Source organism: Platalea leucorodia (genome assembly GCF_965183815.1).
Source record: "Platalea leucorodia genome assembly, chromosome: 2".
Lineage (NCBI taxonomy): Eukaryota > Metazoa > Chordata > Aves > Pelecaniformes > Threskiornithidae > Platalea > Platalea leucorodia.
The window spans coordinates 18110524-18130063 of NC_138824.1; the positions used below are offsets into that span (position 1 = coordinate 18110524).

General features: G+C 44.3%; 1 protein-coding gene across 1 annotated transcript; it reads right to left on the reverse strand.

Annotated features, from left to right (window-relative positions):
* Positions 1-387: 387 nt before the first annotated feature.
* On the reverse strand, positions 388-18155 carry POGLUT3 (protein O-glucosyltransferase 3; the record flags this gene model as incomplete). Its single annotated transcript, XM_082337611.1, has 8 exons — positions 388-879; positions 1745-1849; positions 2869-3063; positions 4054-4250; positions 5638-5854; positions 6280-6566; positions 7970-8167; positions 17948-18155. 8 exons carry the CDS (start codon positions 18153-18155, stop codon positions 754-756), a joined length of 1533 nt encoding a protein of 510 aa, XP_082193737.1. The 3' UTR covers positions 388-753.
* Positions 18156-19540: the final 1385 nt, after the last annotated feature.

The following is a 19540-nucleotide window of genomic DNA, read 5'->3' on the forward strand; positions in this document are numbered from 1 at the left end:
TCATGGTCATTGGCAGGGAACAGATCTTCAGAGTGGCGTCTTGGCACTCAAAGCACTGTGACTGTGATAGCTACACCATCTGCTTTAAAGCAGCATTTAATTTTGGTGATTCACAGCCATGGTGCTTATAAAAATATTCTGATCTCTCCCCCTCCTCCCCATTTTCCTCTGAAATTGATAAATATTGTATCATGTTCTCTATTCTGTTATCTGTCATAGACCACAAAATAATCTCAAAGCAACACCAGATTTGATATCTGTAAATCTCAAATATTCATTTTCTTTGTCTAGTTAGAAAATTGTTTTGTATACAAGAAACAGTCTAACACTGAGGTAAACTTTGTGAAGAAATCATAGCACTGTTTTAGCATGTTGCAAATGCTCCTTTAGAATAACTTGCACTGACTCATGGCAGATCTTTTGTGGATGACTGGTTCCTCATAAAACTTTGGTAACTAGGTCCCAGCTGGAACACGAGCAGCACTGCGCTCTTCTTCCTGATCATGCAGTACATCAAACAAATCCCCTAGACGCTCCCCATTACAGGCTCAGTATCTGCCTGGTGGTGGTCATGGAGGCAAAATTGTGGGAACCAACGTTGTAGATCAGAGTCAGTGTGAAAAAGGATATGTAAATACAAGAAGAATACATAACTAAGAATGTTTGCTAGTGCATAAGTGTCTTAGATTTCACAGCTTAATTCCTACTTAAATTCTTGCATTGTAAGTGGGTGATTTTCTCCATCCGGTACAGTTATAGATCTTCCCTTAAAGGCTTTTTCCTGTGGCAACTGCATACTGAGTCTCTGTCATCAGGCTGAGGTACAAGTTCCATTCCATCCCGTATTTCAGGTTTGCTGGCTTGGCGTTTGGCATATTTCTGAAATATGTAAACAACATTTAAGAATGCTGTGAGCACCAACGTATAATTCATGAAACAATTTTCCTCCTCCCTTCCCCTCACAAGCTTGCCTTTATCCAGGCTCCTTATGTCATTGTTTACAACCTGTTTACAAGGTGTCTTTATAACACACCTACAAATAGGCTACGTTGGCTCTGAAAACCTCCTTTAGTGTTTTCCCCTGTCCTATTATTAATGGTAATTTGAATATTGTCATTATTTGTGCCTCTAACCACTTTATGCAGATAATGCTGTCATTTTTGTACACTGAACAGTTCCAAACTTTTTGTCAACCTGTGGCTGCTGAAGCGGTGGCGATCTAACTCTGCACAGCAAAACAGGAAAAAGAAATTAGTACTTTCAGAGAACAGAAACTTCCTTCACTAGAGACTGGCATCTCCTAGGGAAGCAATGACTATTTGGCCTGCTTCACCCCTTACCACTCTACTAGCCATACTTCCAGATTTTTTTTGCTGTGTATTCATTGCTTTGTAATACAGTGGAGTAGCTCATGAGGGGCTAAGTATGAAGGGAAAAAGGAAGACAGTTGTGTACAGATTATCATCTCCTACGTCTATTAGAAACCACATACCAAGTGACACTGAAAACAGGTCTGACGGTGGGGATGGGGACAAAAAAATAAAATCTCTGATTCTGTAAAACAACTATTATGTCAGGTTGCCTCTTTAATGATGAAGCAAGTTTTAGCAAAGCTCCTCACACTGAGCTGTGAATAATATGAACCGTGTCTGCTATTGATACAAGTAAGGACTGAATATGAAATTTGTAGCATCGGTAGCAGTAGCAGTTGGGGGAAAGTAATACAGGGATCTGTTGTACTAACCTGGAGCACTTTATAATAGTAGCAGTAAAGCCTGTGAGGCTGAAGTAATTCTCTTGCCATTAATTGTCCTTCTTTAGCAATTTTTCTTGCTTCTTCATCATTTTCCTGGAAAATTGAGATGAAACGAATGAAGAGGAGAGCAATCAGTGAGTTACTCAAAGCCTGGCTGGCATCAGAGGTTTTATTAAAGGGGCTATTCAAATCTGCAACTTTATGTGCAATTACTGGTAGACTGCAAAGGCACACTTTAAATTGCAGATTTTTTTAAAATACTGGATTGCTTTTATGGCCACAACTGGTACCGTAGGGCTATCAGTAACAACTTTCATGGATAACTGTACGATTTTGAAAACTCGGCTGATTACTGCTCTACTGTTTTGTCCAAGCTGCTTCAAAATCAGGTCTGACATCTCCCAGACATACTTAGTTTTACAGAAGACAAAGCTTCAGCTCTTGTCCTCTCCTATGCAATGCAATTCAATGTCTTCCTTTTAAAAATAACTCTCCTTGAATTCGTGTACTTACTCTCAAGTTTTTTAGGTCTATATTTCAAAGCTTTTAGTATTCTCATCTGATCCTTTATGAAGAACTACAGAACTCTCAGAACAGAAACTTTTCCTATGTTTTTTTCACCTAATAGCTAAACTTAAAGCACAAATGGTGTTTTCAATCACACAATTACATGGGTTTGTTTGGTTACAGAATCCCAGCCTCTCATTCTGAGCATGTTACAGAGCAGCGATTTTTTGTACGTTCCAACAGAACATGCAATGACTTCTGTTCTAGTCAGGACATAAAACAAGCGATAGAATTAAGTGGTATCTAGGATTCTGGGTGTTTCTTTGAAAATTACCTGCATTAGTCAGTATAGTAAGGCTCTGACTAATGAAACACTTCAGCACATACCTAAAATGAATTCTTAAGTATTTTCCTGAGTAGAGATGGTTACTTGAATTAAGGCCTTCCCATCTTCTACTAACAACAGAATGTACTTCATTTATCGCAGGATCTCAATAGAGTTCATACAAAATATGTATGTGGAAGTACAAAAAGAGGAGAGTAGTAAGATAAATTGTTTACATGTTTGTTTATCACTTTGAACTTGAATTAGTAATGGCACTTACCTTAGCCCATTTTATTTTCTCTAGCAAGTCCTCTAAGTTTCTCTTAATTGGAACATAATGTTTCCAAGGTTTTAATCCAATATAAAAGTGTTCGTAGTACTGGGAATCTTGCTTCAATACGAGGCTGTCACCCAGCAAGAGGTATGGAAACCTGTAAGCTGCTACAGTCCCATCTACGTTCACTTGGTATTTGTACTACAGTATGAAGATAGAGGAAAAAAAGGTGAAATGTTTTGAATCAGAATAGGAGCACTGACTCTATAAAAGATTTTCACAGGCAAGATGTAATTGTGTTTATTAATTCTCATCTTCAAACCTGTTTTAGTGTTAAGCAGGGGTAGTTTCATGGTGTTCTGAATAACATAATGGAAAAAGGATTTGTTTTCAACCCAAGACTGACAAGAACCTTTGTGTCCCATGAACTGCCTGATGGGTATTCCATTAAAGTGTCCTGGGATAGAGCAAGGGTTAGAGCTGGGAAGGGAATAAAACTAGTCTACACTTAAATTCAAAAGAGTAGATTTACTCCGAGTTAAAATTATATTATTATGTAGAATAATCTGAAACATATGATTATACAAAATAATCTGAAATGTTAATGTAAAATTAACCATGAATGTACTGCTCTGGCAGAGGTTCTTGGCTGTTATGGCATTTCTGATACATTAATCTCTGGAACAGGACTTCAATTGCCATGTATTACAATTGCTTTTTACAGGACTCTGTCCCCTTTACTTTTTATACCTCTGTTGCAGTGGAATTTGTGTGTTAAAGTGCAACAAAAACACCCATCTATTTTTCTAACTTGTTACTACAAGGACTCTTTCTGACATCCATAATGTACTTGCAATGGACACAAGTTGTGTCCATTTTTTTCATGTTTAACCCAAATAAAAGAAACCTTGATGGTGAGAAATCCAATTTCTCAATCATCTATTAAAAAAAAAAAAATCTCTAAGAACTCTCTCTAAGGGACTCCATGACAAAAGTATAGTCGCTTTCTTTATAAGTGTGCCGCACTGTGACTTTGGTTACAGGTGGTCTATCTGCCACGCATGGATCAGTGTTCCCAGTGTAGCATAATTGTTTTGTTTACTGAATGGAACTAGCAAAAGTAAGCCTTGTCTTTTCAGTTGCTAAGAACTTGACAGCAAAATTTATCCAAGACTGTAATTTGCTTGCTACCTTAAAGAAGTCAAAGAAGCCCATCAGCTGAACCTTTCCCAGCTCTTTTTCTTTTTCTCTGAAGAAGAAATATCCTGTTATTCCAGCATCTAGTAGTTCTGGATTTTCCTTGGATAACTTGACAAGATGGAGACGTTCTTCTCGGCTGTCTCGACCTCTAAATAAAGCTCGCTGAGTTTTGTTTTCCCAGAACGGGCCTATGAGCATTGAGTGATAAGGTAAAAGCAAATAGTAATGAAATGTTCACGATATGTCTAGTGCAAATAAGGACCTTGCTATGACAGTGGCATTACGCTCAGAGACACGGTAAAACACACATGATTTCTCGTAGTGAATCCATAATCACTTATTAATCACAGGATTTAAACTCCCAGTTCTGGCTTGAATTTTGGGATGAGAAACCAAGAAACCATAAAAGGAAAATCAGAGAATTGCTTTTTCACTCAACAATTTTATATTTAAATAACTTGAAATAACTTGAAAGCTACATAAGGGATTATAATCAAATTATGTAAGTAAAATACTAATAATTAAAGTAATTCTCCATTCATAAAGCCTGCCACAATAACCAAAATTTCTTTAGTAAAATCCACTTCTGTTACCCAACAATTTAGTTAGGTCTTTGAGGAATCACTTAATGATGACTTAAAAAGGAAAAAAAATGGCTATACTGTGTCCTCAAGATCTTAGCAAGAGCCTGAAAGACTTCATCTCCGCTTACTGCCTGCTTTTAAAAACATTAAATACGTCCTTCCTCATCCTTCTGCTGGAAATTTCCTTAAAGCACCTACTAAAGTGAGGTAGGCTCTTGTCATCTCCCAACTGGAGAAGCAGCTGTACTAAATCAGTAAACACAGAGTGCTTCAAACTGATCATTTAATTAAAATATAAATATAAAAACTAATCAAGAAAAGAGAAACTGTGAACTAATCAAATAAAAAGAAATACCTCCTCACTCAACTTTTGCTCCTAGGTATTGTTCATGCCATTTGTCTGATCCCTAAGTGTTCATGAATTTCCTGGGGGGGAGGAAGATGCCTGTCGGTAAAACTGACTCTTTCTTCCAAGCTAGAAAAACAATTCGGAAGATCCCACTCTGAGGTATTTTTTTATATAGTCAATACTTTCTTATTTGAAAGAGGCTGCAGCATAGTACTAGTTTACTTCTTTCGGGATTCAAATTCATTTTTATGTAAACAGAACATTGGGCCACATCACTGTCAGGAAAAGGATTACTGTTTGATTAGAAGGAACACACTGAAGTCCTTCACCGAGGAGAAAGGCCTTTTAATTATATTTACTTTTCTTTTGACAGGTCACAGTAGCTATCTTCTGGCTACCTTTAAGTTAAAATTCACCATTATTGTAAACTGGACTTCTTAAATTTTGGCTCTAAATCCGTATTAAACACCTGCTTAGTAGCAGTGTTCGAAGCGGTTACAATCTGTAAAGACTAACCTGCTTGTACTAACAGACATCCTAAGGCACTTGTGAACTGCAGACTTTAACACATTATTTGAATGCAACTTGCTTCTTTGATGGAATTTACAAATTCTTTTTATAAATCCATGATCTCTAATTTACCTGTATTTCCTTGAATAGAAAGGAGATCATTTGTGACTCCACGTAGGGTTTCAAGAGTCGAGTGGGTTACATCATACGTTGGAAGGACGATATCTCTTGAATCCACAGAGCCACACCATGAAATGACAGGTATAGGACTGGGTGTATCATTAACTTTCCGATACTCAACTGGCCAATCTCCAACATTAAGATAAAACTCCACATCAGGAAGATGAACCTAAATGCATACCCAAGAAAGGATAATAACAAAAAGAGAGAAGCTGTTTGTCACTCTTGCATATATTCCTCAGTTCTCTGATGTCACGCAGAATCAATAAATGTACTAGATAGATAGTTAATAGATTTAGCCGAGTTTAAGGTACGAATTACAAGTTTCTGCCCCACAAGCAAGTATGAAAGGAACACGCGGAGAGGCCATGAAAAGGCTCGCAGAGTCGGGCCTTAGCCCCTGCAGCTTTCCTAGCGATTTCATTACTGTCAAGCTCAGCCCCCCCACATTATCCCTAAGATACTCTGTCATCTTGATGAAAAAACAAAAGTCAAATCTTACTTCAGGAACGATAAATCTGAAGATACAACAACAAATGCAGTATTGCCATATTAGAACGTGACTTAACAGTCATAAATGATTGAAACCGATACCTTTCTTGCCAGTGACAGGAACATTTCATCGGAGAACATTTTGAAGTCTGTGTACTTCCCTAAGGAGCGACGGTAGATGTGATTATTGAGAATAGTGTAATGAACAATAGCACCTCTTGTTTGACTGAACTTTGTTGGGATTTCCTTAAGCATTCGCTGAAGGTCAATGGTGGGAAAAGAAATGAAGTCCTTCGTAATCTGGGGTTCTTGGGATGGACAAGACATAACGTTCTGCCAGATCTCAGGGTCTTCTTCAGGACAGTCACAGTATTCATGATAAACTGGTCCTGCAGAAAACAAAGCACTGAGGGTCTATATTTGTGATTCTACATCAATCATAATTCCCCAAATGCATGAGCGTATAAATGTAGACACTACAGTGGCTTGACATTTTTTATTCCAAGTTTTCTACAGTTTTCCTGGGAAATCATCCTCCCTATAACATTTCTGGGGTTTAGCAGTGCAGTTGAGAAAACAGCAACATTCTTCTCTCTTCAGAAATCAAAATACTGGATTTTTTTGTTATCAGGGTAAAATTGATCTGCAAAATGAAGCTCCATTATTGTGCTACCTACCAACCACACAGGGTAGTCAGAATTGTTCTAACTGTCCATAACCACCAAAGCTCAGGTATTACAGTTTCAATTTTAGCCTAACTCAGAACTCTGATACAGTAGTCTTCACCTCTGGCATAAGGTGTTTTCTTCTATGTGTAATCAACTATTCTTTCTGTCCTTTTGAAGCAGAGCTTAGGTATAATTAAGAGCCTCGTAGAGCATGAAAAAAAGCCCTTATTTCATGGACTTCTAATCAAAACCGGTTCTGCCCTGTGTCATAGTTTCATGGCTGCTGGCAAAAGTGCACCAGCAAAAAGGCGGTGTACCACTACTGTGAGGACTCAGGACAGTTTCTTTTCAGTTTGAAGACATTTCTAAGTTTGTATTTAGGAAATTTTATTTTTAAAAAAATGACAAAATTCTGATTAGAAGAAGTAGTGGTGAACCAAAACAAGACTCTCCAGAGAAGCAACTTTATGTGATCCTTTTCTTTGCTAAACAGCTGTCCGTTTGAGAGCAAGAGAAGGATGTTGAAGCAGATCTGGAATGAGAGAATAATTTGCCTTGTTTTTCCTGCTTTTAAATAGTTCTTCCATAGTATAGACCTGCACTGAATTAAACTGGGCTAATGGAAAGAAAGTTAAATATTGTCTGGTTAAAGAAATAATACTTTTTAGAAATCACAGATATTTGAATTATAAAGTGTTGGGAACACCACAAACTCCTTGATTTTGCAGGTAGTATTTTCTACTTTAGATAAAAATAACACAATGTTTAAGTGAATACCTGCTTGAAAACAGTAAAAATGCAAGCACTGCTCTCTTATTCCCTACCAAAGCTGAAGAGACCCATTTCCTTATGCAAGAGGGAAGAGGAGATGTCCAGACACATCACCTTAGCATCGGAGGCCATCATCTACATGCTTATGCATCTAGGTCCTGTAACTTGGCAATGGACAGAGATTGTCACTGCTCACTTCTCTGTATAAGGAGAACATTTGTGAGGAGCCTACATGAACAAGGGCAAACAAACCTCGGATTTCCCACCTCTTCCTCTAGCAGTAAATTAGTCCATCGCACTTCTGTAGCTGCCATCATACATTACATTAAATAAAAAAAAAGAAAGACCCTTACCTTTCAAAATATAAGGAGATTGAGCTACATGCTGATCACCATAAAGTATCTCAATTTTTAACCCTTTTCTGACACTCCCGTACATCCGATACCGCATAAGAAATGTGCCATCCTTTCTATCCAAAGGGCGAGGGGTGTAAATTCTGGTGACTTCTTTTGGAGAAAGTGCTTTAATTACCACTTTAAACTGTGTTCTTCCTGAAAAGTGGAAAATAAAAACAGATAAAAGCACTTTAAGCTATTTGAATCACATACATGAAATAAAGGCAAGAACAAACTCTACTGGATTAAGTCCATGGAATTTAATTTAACTTTGCACTAGAAATTTTTTTATTATACCAAGTTGGTAAAATTGAAGATCATCCTACCAGATTTTTTGATCATCACATACCTAATAAATAGAAAACCTACAGCTGGAGATAAAAAATAATGATTACAAGATAGAAGGAAAGGCTAACAGTATTTTGAAGCAAAGATTAGGTTTAATACTAAATTTTCAAATTAGCGCTCTGAGGAACAATCATCTCCTCTAGAGTGAGAAAGACGGGAAACCCAGTTAAAATACCAGGAGCAAAGAATACTTGCCAGCTTGTGGGAAGGCAGTTGCAGCATGCAGGAGTCGGATACAAATTGTTCACCTTTGGGCTGCAGCTGACTGTCTTGCAAATGTAAAGTCCCAGCTACTGAAAAGCAGGGATAAGAGAATGAGAGTAGAGATGTTTCCCGGGCATCTCTGTGACCTGTACTTAAAGATCACCAGCATTTCATCATTCATAGAATCACAGAATTGTAATGGTTGGAAAAGACCCTTAAGACCATCGAGTCCAACCGTTAACCTAGCACTGCCAAGTCCATCTATACCATGTCCTCGAGCACCACATCCATCCGTTCTTTAAATACCTCCAGGGACGGAGACTCAACCACTTCCCTGGGCAGCCTGTTCCAATGCTTGACCACCCTTTTGGTGAAGAAGTTTTCCCTAATATCCAACCTAAACCTCCCCTGGCGCAGCTTGAGGCCGTTTCCTCTCGTCCTATCCCTTGTTACTAGGGAGAAGAGACCGACCCCCACCTCGCTACAACCTCCTTTCAGGTAGTTGCAGAGAGCGATAAGGTCTCCCCTCAGCCTCCTTCCTCTTCTCCAGACTAAGCAACCCCATTGGTGCAGCCTCACCAGTGCCGAGTACAGGGGCACTATCACCTCCCTGGTCCTGCTGGCCACGCTATCCCTGATAGAGGCCAGGACGCCATTGGCCTTCTTGGCCACCTGAGCACACTGCTGGCTCATGTTCAGGCGGCTGTCAACCAACACCCCCAGGTCCTTTTCCCCCAGGCAGCTCTCCAGCCACTCCTCCCCCAGCCTGTAGCGTTGCATGGGGTTGTTGTGATCCAAGTGCAGGACCCAGCACTGAGCCTTGTTGAACCTCATACAGTTGGCCTTGGCCCAATGATCCAGCCTGTCCAGGTCCCTCTGTAGGGCCTTCCTACCCTCCAGCAGATTGACACTTCCACCCAACTTGGTGTCATCTGCAAACTTACTGAGGGGGCACTCGATCCCCTCATCCAGATCATTGATCAAGATATTAAACAGAACTGGCCCCAATACTGAGCCCTGGGGAACACCACTTGTGAGCAGCCACCAACTGGATTTGATTCCATTCACCACCACTCTCTGGGCTCGGCCGTTCAGCCAGTTTTTAACCCAGCACACAGTGCACTTATCCAAGCCATGAGCAGCCAGCTTCTTCGAAAGAATGCTGTGGGAGACTGTGTCAAAGGCCTTACTAAAGTCCAGGTAGGCAACATCCACAGCCTTCCCCTCATCCACTAAGCGGGTCACCTTGTCATAGAAGGAGACCAGGTTAGTCAAGCAGGACCTCCCTTTCATAAACCCATGCTGGCTGAGCCTGATCCCCCGCTTGTCCCACACGTGCTGCGTGATGGCACTCAAGATGATCTGCTCCATAACCTTTCCCGGCACCGAGGTCAGGCTGACAGGCCTGTAGTTCCCCAGATCCTCCTTCCGACCCTTCTTGTAGATGGGTGTCACATTTGCTAACTTCCAGTCATCTGGGACCTCTGTGGTTGACCAGGACTGCTGATAAATGATGGAAAGTGGCTGGGCAAGCTCCTCTGCCAGCTCCCTCAGAAGAATCTCTCATGGCTGAATACACCCCCTCTTCTGCTTTATGTTCCAATATAAGAATATAAAATGTGTATTATTTGTAATCATCCATCACTTTTCTTAGTATTCAAAGCCCATTCCAGCTAAAGATGCCAAGAAGCAAGTCAGAATACCTTCATTTGACAACATATTGGAGAAATAAAATGAAGCAAGCATTCATTCCTTCTTCGAATGCCAGTGTGGCAAGCAGCACTCCCACCAAGTAAGGAATGCAGAATATTGTCTTCAGTAGCTAGCAGCTCTATCATGAGAAGCCCTCATTTAATTAAGTATCAGGCTAGAATGATTTCCAGAAGTGCACTTCTGAGAAGTAGAGGAATGTTAAGGTTGCTCCAGATACGTGGTACTTCCCTTTCAGAGGAATGATGAGTGGCCACCTCCCTGCTTGCGTAGGCGGTAGGCTGAGGACACACGAGCAGTAGAGTTCCGCAGTGTGACATTTCCTTGGGCAAGTAAAAGTATAGCTCAAGCAATGCTAATAGACTTAAACTCCAGAACAATTTCTATAAATGGTATATTGCTTTAGATCTAAGACTGTCACAGCTTGGGATCTCTACAGCTTGGATCTATGTCAGTAGAATTGATTCACATTGGCTCCCAATTTGGGAGCTCCTCAGCTTGTTTTGGTGTATCTGCAAGCAGAGTCATCACCAGAGAAGAGGCAGAAAAGTATACTTTTGCCCCCTTCATGTATTTTTGACATCTAGCTACTGATTACCTTTCAAGACAGCATAAAGTAGAAATAAAATGATAATGTAAGATTGGCTGTATGATCATAGGCAATAAACTGACCTTTAAACCACATGTCCGCTCAGTATCTTGCACCTTACTGTCACTGGCAGAGATGTGCAAGGTAGTAGGAAATTACAGAGGAATAATTTTGAAATTACTGTCTTCCCCTTCTAGAAATCTGCAACAAAGGGACTTGAAAAATCACAACTTGTATACACATAATTTCAATAGTCTTCAGTGAAGGTTCTCCATGACTGCTTAATCCCCATTTAAACATTCTGGTATTTGTTGCATCAAAAGTATCCTAAGGCAGTTCTTTTTCCAAAATGTGATTACATATTACAGAGAAGACGTTTGTTTTAAAACTTCCGTCTGATAACACAAGAATTATAGGCATCAAAGGAAGTTCTGGGAAACAATGAATTTTAGTTTCCCATTTGTTTTCTCCTCCTTGAATCAGCCTGAATCCTGCAGCCAGTTTCAAAACTGCCCATGAGTCAGATATCCAGAACTATTCAGAGAGTAGTCAGGTTCTTTCTAAATACCTCCTTCAGCTCTTCTTTGCTCTCTGCAAGATTATGTCCTACGATGCAACACTTGATAATAGAAACATAATGGAGAAACACAGAATAACGAGAATCACGGAACTGTTGCGTTTGGAAGTGACTTCAAGATGATCTAGCCCAGCCCCCTGCTCAGGCCAGCCAGAGTAGGCTGTCTAGGACCGTGTCCTGTTGGGTTTTGAATACCTCCACAAATGGGGACTTAACAATCTCTCTGGCTAATCTGCTCCAGTGTTTGAGGAGTAAGACTTCACAGTAAAACTAAATTTCATGTGGCTTCTTCCAGTCTTCAGGAACTTCTCCTGTTTGCTGTGATCTTTCAAAGATGATAAAAAATGGCTTTGCAATGAGGTCAGCCAGCTCCCCATCAGGCACCACAGGCTTAGGTATGTGCAGATTTTTAAGTGATCCCTAACCTGATCCTCCTCCACCAAGAGTAAGTCTTCCTTGTGCCAGACTTTCCATCTGGTCTCAGGGGCCTGGGATTCCTGAAGGCAACAGGGAAAGACTTCTTCAGAAGAAAAGGACTATTTTCATTTTCATTCTTCACAATGATTCTGATGGAATTAGACTTATCTTGGATTTGGATTACAGAGAAAATGAACAAATGCCAACGAGTATGACACTGCAAATGCTTGAGCCCCTGCCATTAAGACTTGGGAACAGTTTTATTAAACGAGAAGGACAACGTACCCAAGTCTAAGACAGTTGGGACAGCATCTTATTAATTTCCTCTTGTGTGATCCATATTTTTATGTCTAAAGTATCTGCTTTTCACTCTACCAGAGTGAACAGACTTCAGAGGCTCTGAAGACTGAATCTAGTGCCAGCACAAACACTAAGACTGTGGTAAGCCTTTTGAAAGGCTTGAGAAGAAAACATCAGGGAGTTGGGTCTCCTCATGAATGGTCTTCTGCATGAGGACAGTGTGGAGCTGTAGTCCAAATAAGAGGAAAGACACATTTCTCCAAAGGTGAGTAACAATTTCTGTTCCTCATTCAACTAAATACTGCCAGAGGTCGTAATGCAGGAACGAGTCCCCTCTTTTTGACTTTGGCAACGGATTCCATGAATGACTCTCCCGAAGGAATGGACGTCTCTGCCTCTAAAGCTGCCACAGGTGGGGAACCTCAATCCATCCCACTCCTACCAGTTTGATGACAGTGCCAGCAATAGACACCCAGAGCCTGGAGAAGGATCATACGGCAGCAGGAGAGCACCTGAAGAGCAGCACAGACGAATTCCAGTCATTCCAGCCAGTAAATCCAATCCCAGTAAATCAGCTTCATCGGGGACCATCATATTTGAGAAGTCGTGGCAGTCTGGTGAAGTTCCAGCTGACCGGAAAAGGGGAAACATAACCCCCATTTTTAAAAAGAGAAAAAAGGAAGACCCGGGGAACTACAGGCCGGTCAGTCTCACCTCTGTGCCTGGTAAGATCATGGAGCAAATCCTCCTGGAAACTATGCTAAGGTGCATGGAAAATAAGGAGGTGATTGGTGACAGCCAACATGGCTTCACTAAAGGCAAATCGTGCCTGACAAATTTGGTGGCCTTCTACGATGGGGTTACGGTGTTGGTGGATAAGGGAAGAGCAACAGATGTCACCTACCTGGACTTGTGCAAAGCATTTGACACTGTCCCACACCACATCCTTGTCTCTAAACTGGAGAGACATGGATTTGATGGATGGACCACTCGCTGGATAAGAAATTGGCTGGATGGTCGCACTCAAAGAGTTGCGACCAATGGCTCGATGTCCAAGTGGAGACCAGTGATGAGTGGTGTCCCTCAGGGGTTGGTATTGGGACCGGCGCTGTTTAACATCTTTGTCAGCAACATGGACAGTGGGATTGAGTGCGCCCTCTGCAAGTTTGCCGACGACACCAAGCTGAGTGGTGCAGTTGGCACGCTGGAGGGTAGGGATGCCATCCAGAGGGACCTTGACAGGCTGGAGAGGTGGGCTCGTGCGAACCCCATGAAGTTCAACAAGGCCAAGTACAAGATCCTGCACATGGGTCGGGGCAATCCCAAGCACACATACAGGCTGGGCGGAGAATGGATTGAGAGCGGCTCTGAGGAGAAGGACTTGGGGGTGTTGGTTGATGACCCGGCAATGTGCACTTGCAGCCCAGAAAGCCAACTGTATCCTGGGCTGCATGAAAAGCAGTGTGACCAGCAGGTCGAGGGAGGTGCTTCTCCCCCTCTACTCTGCTCTGGTGAGGCCTCACCTGGAGTACGGTGTTCAGCTGTGGGGCCTCCAACATAAGAAGGACATGGACCCGTTGGAGCAAGTCCAGAGGAGGGCCACGAAGATGATCAGAGGGGTGGAGCACCTCTCCTATGAGGACAGGCTGAGAGAGCTGGGGTTGTTCAGCCTGGAGAAGAGAAGGCTCTGGGGAGACCTCATAGCAGCCTTCCAGGACCTAAAGAGGGCCTACAAGAAAGCTGGAGAGGGACTTTTTACAAGGGAGCACAATGATAGGACAAAGGGTAATGGCTATAAACTGAAAGACTTAGATTAGATATAAGGAAGAAGTTCTTCACAATGAGGGTGGCGAGGCACTGGAACAGGTTGCCCAGAGAAGCTGTGGATGCTCCATCCCTGGAAGTGTGCAAGGCCAGGTTGGATGGGGCTTTGAGCAACCTGGTCTAGTGGAAGGTGTCTCTGCCGATGGCAGGGGGGTTGGAACCAGATGATCTTTAAGGCCCCTTCCAACCCAAACCATTCTGTGATGCTATGATAAATGTCACTGCCAGTCACAACCACATTTTTCAACTTGCTTAAAAGCAGCCATTTAAGCCAAGTATCCTCTCCCTATGACTATCACCTAGTATTATTTGGATGAAGAAGCCTTCGAATCCAGAGCATGTCATGAGGTAGGATCGAGAGAAAATAGTTTTCTGTGGGTATTACACCTTTGTCTCTACCCATTTTATAAAAGAGCATTTTAACCAGGTATAGAGATTTGCTACCAGAGAAAACAAAGTTTTCCGTTATCCTAAAAATGAGTGAATACTGAGAAATCAGAAATCAAAAACTACTGAATTTGATCTCCTTGTCCTGACTGACAGGAAATAACTAAGCGGGTCGTTGTTCCCAGCTGGTTCTGTACTGACCGCTCTGGAGACATGAGGAGCTCCGGACCTACCCGAAGGATACGTTAGTTTTAGTTGGTGGCAGTTTAGATTCAGAAAGCATTTGATAAGGGAAGAGTGACCTGGTAAGGAAGCTCTGTGGGAAGAAGCTAACCCCACTGAAAGGGAGGGGGAAGAAAAGGGAGACTGAATATTTAATGTAAGTACAAATTATTCACTGGAGGCAACAGGATTGTTGTTTATGATTTACAACATTCATTGCGTAATGGGGCCAAGGCCTCTAAGTACTACTGCAGTATTTAATTATGGCAGCTTTTTGCTGATTTCTTTTTTTAAAATTGGAGGAAGGTTACCATGGTAGTTTCACACATGCTTTTGTGTTTCTCTCAATCCAAAGAAATTATAAAAGAAAAATGTGTCCTTGGTGAATCGTCACCACTTGTACTTCTGTGTTACCCTGAAAACCTGTCTGGGACAGCATTTTAAGTACAAAATAATTTTCCAGTCCTGAAGAGAGACTAAAATACAGACAGAGTCAAAATGGGACACTTTAAGGAATCCAGATGATGAAACTTGCTTTATGCATGTCTCTTTCGCTTGTGTACTTGCAGAAGAGTATTCCATGCAGGGATGAACGAGTGAAGAAATGCAGGGATGAACAAGTGAAGAAATGCAGGGATGGAAAGAGAGAAAGGATAACAAGGTATTGATTTATGCAAGTTGTTAGAGAAGAACAAAAAACCCAGTCACCCTATTTCTGACATGTATGCAGAAGAGGAACTAGAAGATCTGAAAAGAAGGGGGTTTTCCTCAACTGTTTTACTGAAATCATTGCTGGTTACTTTTGCAGATGGAAATTGCGAAATTGGTAGAGCCAATAAAGAGGCAGCTGAACAAAAGAGGTTCACTTAACAAAATGGGCTCCTTTGAATAGCGTATACTGTAACAGAGTCGGATGTGAGGGCCTTTATCCAGGAACAAAGGGATACAGGTCGTGGTAGGAAGCTGCGGGTGACCATCGCAGGCATCGTGGTCAACAAAAGGCCTGAGGGGAGGTCCCGCAGGGCTGCAGGTTCGAAGGTGAGCGTAACGGAGGTGCACGCTGTCTAGCGACACTGAACCGAGCACTGGCACAAGTGTGCCACTGCCCTGTGAATGTATCCAATAAAACCTGCAAGAATACCTGGGGGGCCTTCAAAATATTCGTTAGCAGAGTTCGTAGATCATCTGAAGAACAATTAACAGCTGACTCTATCATGGTCAATGGTACATAAAGACACAGTGGGCAGTTGTTAAACCTAGGGGAAAACCTAGCAGAAAAGGGTAAGGTGATCCAAGTATCCAAAGGAAAAATATATGCAGTTTATATTAAAAGTAAGTTCTATATTTTCAGCAGTGAGTGAAAGAGTGAATTCTGCATCATTTGACATCTTCCTAAAAAGATGGTATAGCCTGTAGATCGAAATTACTGTGTGATGTGCAATGGTGCACATGAATTCTGGTGATTGGACTTGACACTCGGAAAACTCATCTGGATTTAAAATCTACTAATTATCCTATAGAAGTTTCATACTGGATACCAGTAAGTACTGACCTACTTGACTGAAATTCTAATCCACACAAAACACAATTTAATAGATTTGGACAAATTTTAGAAATGGGAAGCCTTCATTGCAGCTCGCCTGAATACCACAGTATTCTTGTTTGTGCAATGGAGGTGATAATGCGGATTTATTTAGCTATCCCAGCGGGGATATTTTGAGATGTAGTTAGTTTATACTGGAAAGCAGTGCCTTAATAAATGTTATTAATTGCAATTCTTACTGACATTTTACAAATAGAATTTGAACATTTAAACTCATTTGAGAACTGAAATTTATAGCCCGTGTCTATATGAGTACATTAAACAGTGCTTGTGCACTGGAATATGATTAACTTTACCGCTAAATTGTTAAAGGATCCTTGGCTCTCTCCTCAGTAATTCTTGGCATGGCTCAGAGTTAGCACGGGCCAAGCCAACAGCCCTGCCCTGTCGGCAGCACGCACGCACCGCCTTGGGCTGGAGCTACAGAGTGTCGTGGTGCGAATGGAGACCACTCTGTGCCAGACGGCATCGGGACCTGGAAACACTCCAAAGCCGTTGAATTTGTTAATATAAATGCACGAACACACCGAGGTCAAAACTAGGTTCTCAGTACCCACGTCCTATCAGTTTATCTTGGAGGATTTAAACTAGCATAAGAATCCAATTGAGCTTCACACCTTTTTACCTTTAGCAGCCTGTTGTTTGAACCCAAGGCTCTCCCTGCCTGGCTGAAATCAGCCTCCGTGTTGCCGGCAGCGAGCGTGCCGGTGCGTTCTTCAGTGCAATGACAAACCTGCGCTGCAATCCAGCACCGACTTGCAACAGCAGCTGGAGAAAGTCCAGACCTGAGGTATCTGGGGTTCTGTCACACTGAGGACACAACCTGTACGACATATGGCTATTCTTTAATCTCACAAGCAGCAGCCTTCTAACTACAAGACACGAAGAGGCCGTGCATACTTGGTAGACATCCCCTCGGTACCATCTGTATGAATGGTAAATAATAACGAGCGAAGTAATTAGCTCTACCCTATATAAATTAGCAACACCGGATTCCCACTGGGTGGCTATCTCAGGGTTATCTCCATTATGAAATCTGCAAGGCAAAAGTTATTTTTATTCTAAAACTATTAATATAGAGCATGTGGAATTAACTTGCAGCAAACAGCTGACGGGCAGCGTACCGCTGGACTGCGAGAAGACACCCCAGGTCCCACCCTCGGGAGAGGTGTCCCGGGACGGTCTGTGCTTGTGCCGAGTAAGCAAGAGACGAAAATTACCCCTTCTTAACGGAGCGGCAGCAGGACAGCGGAGCCCAGAGCGCCGTGCTTACCGAGGCACAAATGTTAAGCAACCGGTGTGTGTGCAGCATGGCAGATAGATAATCCCGTTAGCACCGCTGAGCGGGGCACCGGGATTTCTGTACACCCACCAGCTCCAGGAGCGCTGGTTTAGTTCGAGCTTGCTGGTCTGCCGCTGTAAATCACACGGGGTTTAGGGCAGGCTGCGGGTGAGGCGCAGGGCCCCAGGAAGGAGGCAGCGAGCGAGAGAGGAGGGGTTTGACCATGTGCTCCGCTCGCCACCGGCCCTGCGTGGCCCGGGCGATGCGGGGCCGGGCGGGCGCTGAGCGGGGCGGGGGGCGGCCAGGGACCGGGGGGGGGAAGGGGGGAGGGGAGGGAGGGAGGGAGGGAGGAAGAGGGAAAAGGGGAAGGGCCGGGCAGCTCCGACCAGCTCCTCCGAGGAAGCGGCAGCCCCGGGCCGGGTCTGGCCCCGGTCCGGTCTCCCCCCGCGCCCCCCAGCAGCAGACGGCGGTACCTGGCGGGGAGCGGGAGAAGTTGCGCCCGGCCGCGCTGACCGCCTGGATGAAGAAGTACCGCACCGGCAGGGCGAGCCCCGCGTCCAGCCCGGGGCCCCACGCCAGGCTCCGCTCGGCGCTAACGGGCTCCGCCGCCTCCGCCGGCCGCAGCGGGGGCAGCGCGGCGCCCAGCAGCAGCAGCGGCAGCAGCAGCCCGCCGCTCCCCATCGCCCCGCCGCCGCCGAGCCGCGCTGGCCGCGCCCGCCCGGAGCGGGGGGCCGGGGCCTCCTCCGGGCCTGCGCGGCCCCGCGCCCGCTGCCCGCCGGCGGCCGCCGCCTGCTCCCCGCCCCGCGGGGCGGCCCGCCGGGGCCGGGGCCGGGGCCGCGCAGCGCCGGAGGGAGGGGCGGGAAGGGCCGGGCTGGCCCCGGGCGGCTGAATCCGGCGCTGCCTTCCCGCCTGCTCCTCTGCCTCCCCGGGGCCCGGACGAGCCGGCCCCGAGGCTGTGCGCTTTGAGGGAGCCGGGGACCGCAGGGTGAAGCGGGTGTGAGCGTGAGGCGCGAGCCCCAGCCCCGCGTGTCCGCGGGCGCCAACCCAGCGCTGTCCCGTCCCCCGCGGTTTCCCTCCCGTGTGGGTGGGCGCCGCGCAGGCCGAGCCGAGGAGCAGGGGAGCCGTGTTTCCCCAGCCAGCACCCTCACCCGTGGCTTAGGCTGCGGTTCAGCCGGCAGCTGAACAGCGCGCCTGGGATTTAAAGAGGAAAAAACAATATTTCTCTAAAGCTTATTAATTATTACTGCCTGTATCAGCTTATGTACAGACAGATTGCTGTAAAAGAAAAAAAAAGTACATCATTTAAAATTCCTCCTTGCTGTTTCTAGGCTTTCCCCCAGTGACTGCATTTAAAGTGAAGGGCAGAGCAGGGACCGCGCTGGGACCTCCTGGCCCATCGTTCCCTGCCCCAGGCTTGCCCTCCCGTCCCGGCAGGCGGCCAAGCTCACGCCTCGGCCCGCTGCCCGTCCCGGCGTGGCTCCGGCACAGACCCACCGTCAAGAGCCGAACAGCGTGGCCGGGGCTTGCGGGTGAGGTGCTGCAGGCGGCCGGCGTCGGTGCGGTAGTGCGTGGTGATGGGGAAAGAGGGATCACGGTATCGTGCTCTGGAAAATGGAACAACAAAGTAATTTCATGGATTTGAAATGATGGACTGCAACTAACCAGGGAAAACCCTCAATGATTTCTCTCCTAAGGTGGTTGTGTCATTTTTATCAGAAGCATTTGCTGCTACTGGGAAATATTTCAGGGTGTCGGTAAATGGGGGGCTTACAAGGCTGTAGGAGAAAAATGAAGCTTCCGTGCAAGCCTGGATTTTCACGTGCAAAACGATGAGAGCATGAATGAATGCTGCGTGTTTTTGAATAACATGAACTTCAAGTCTCTGTGCATACAGACCACGAAAAACAGCTTCCTTGAAAGTGGAATTATCAAGTCTGGTTTCCTCCTTGCTTTTGCCTTTGGTCTCTTAAACTCGCTCACCTCAGCTAACCAGAGATCTCCACCGACATACCGTGTGTGTGCTCCCAACAGGCAAGAGAAAACACGCATAGTGTTAATCTGGAGTG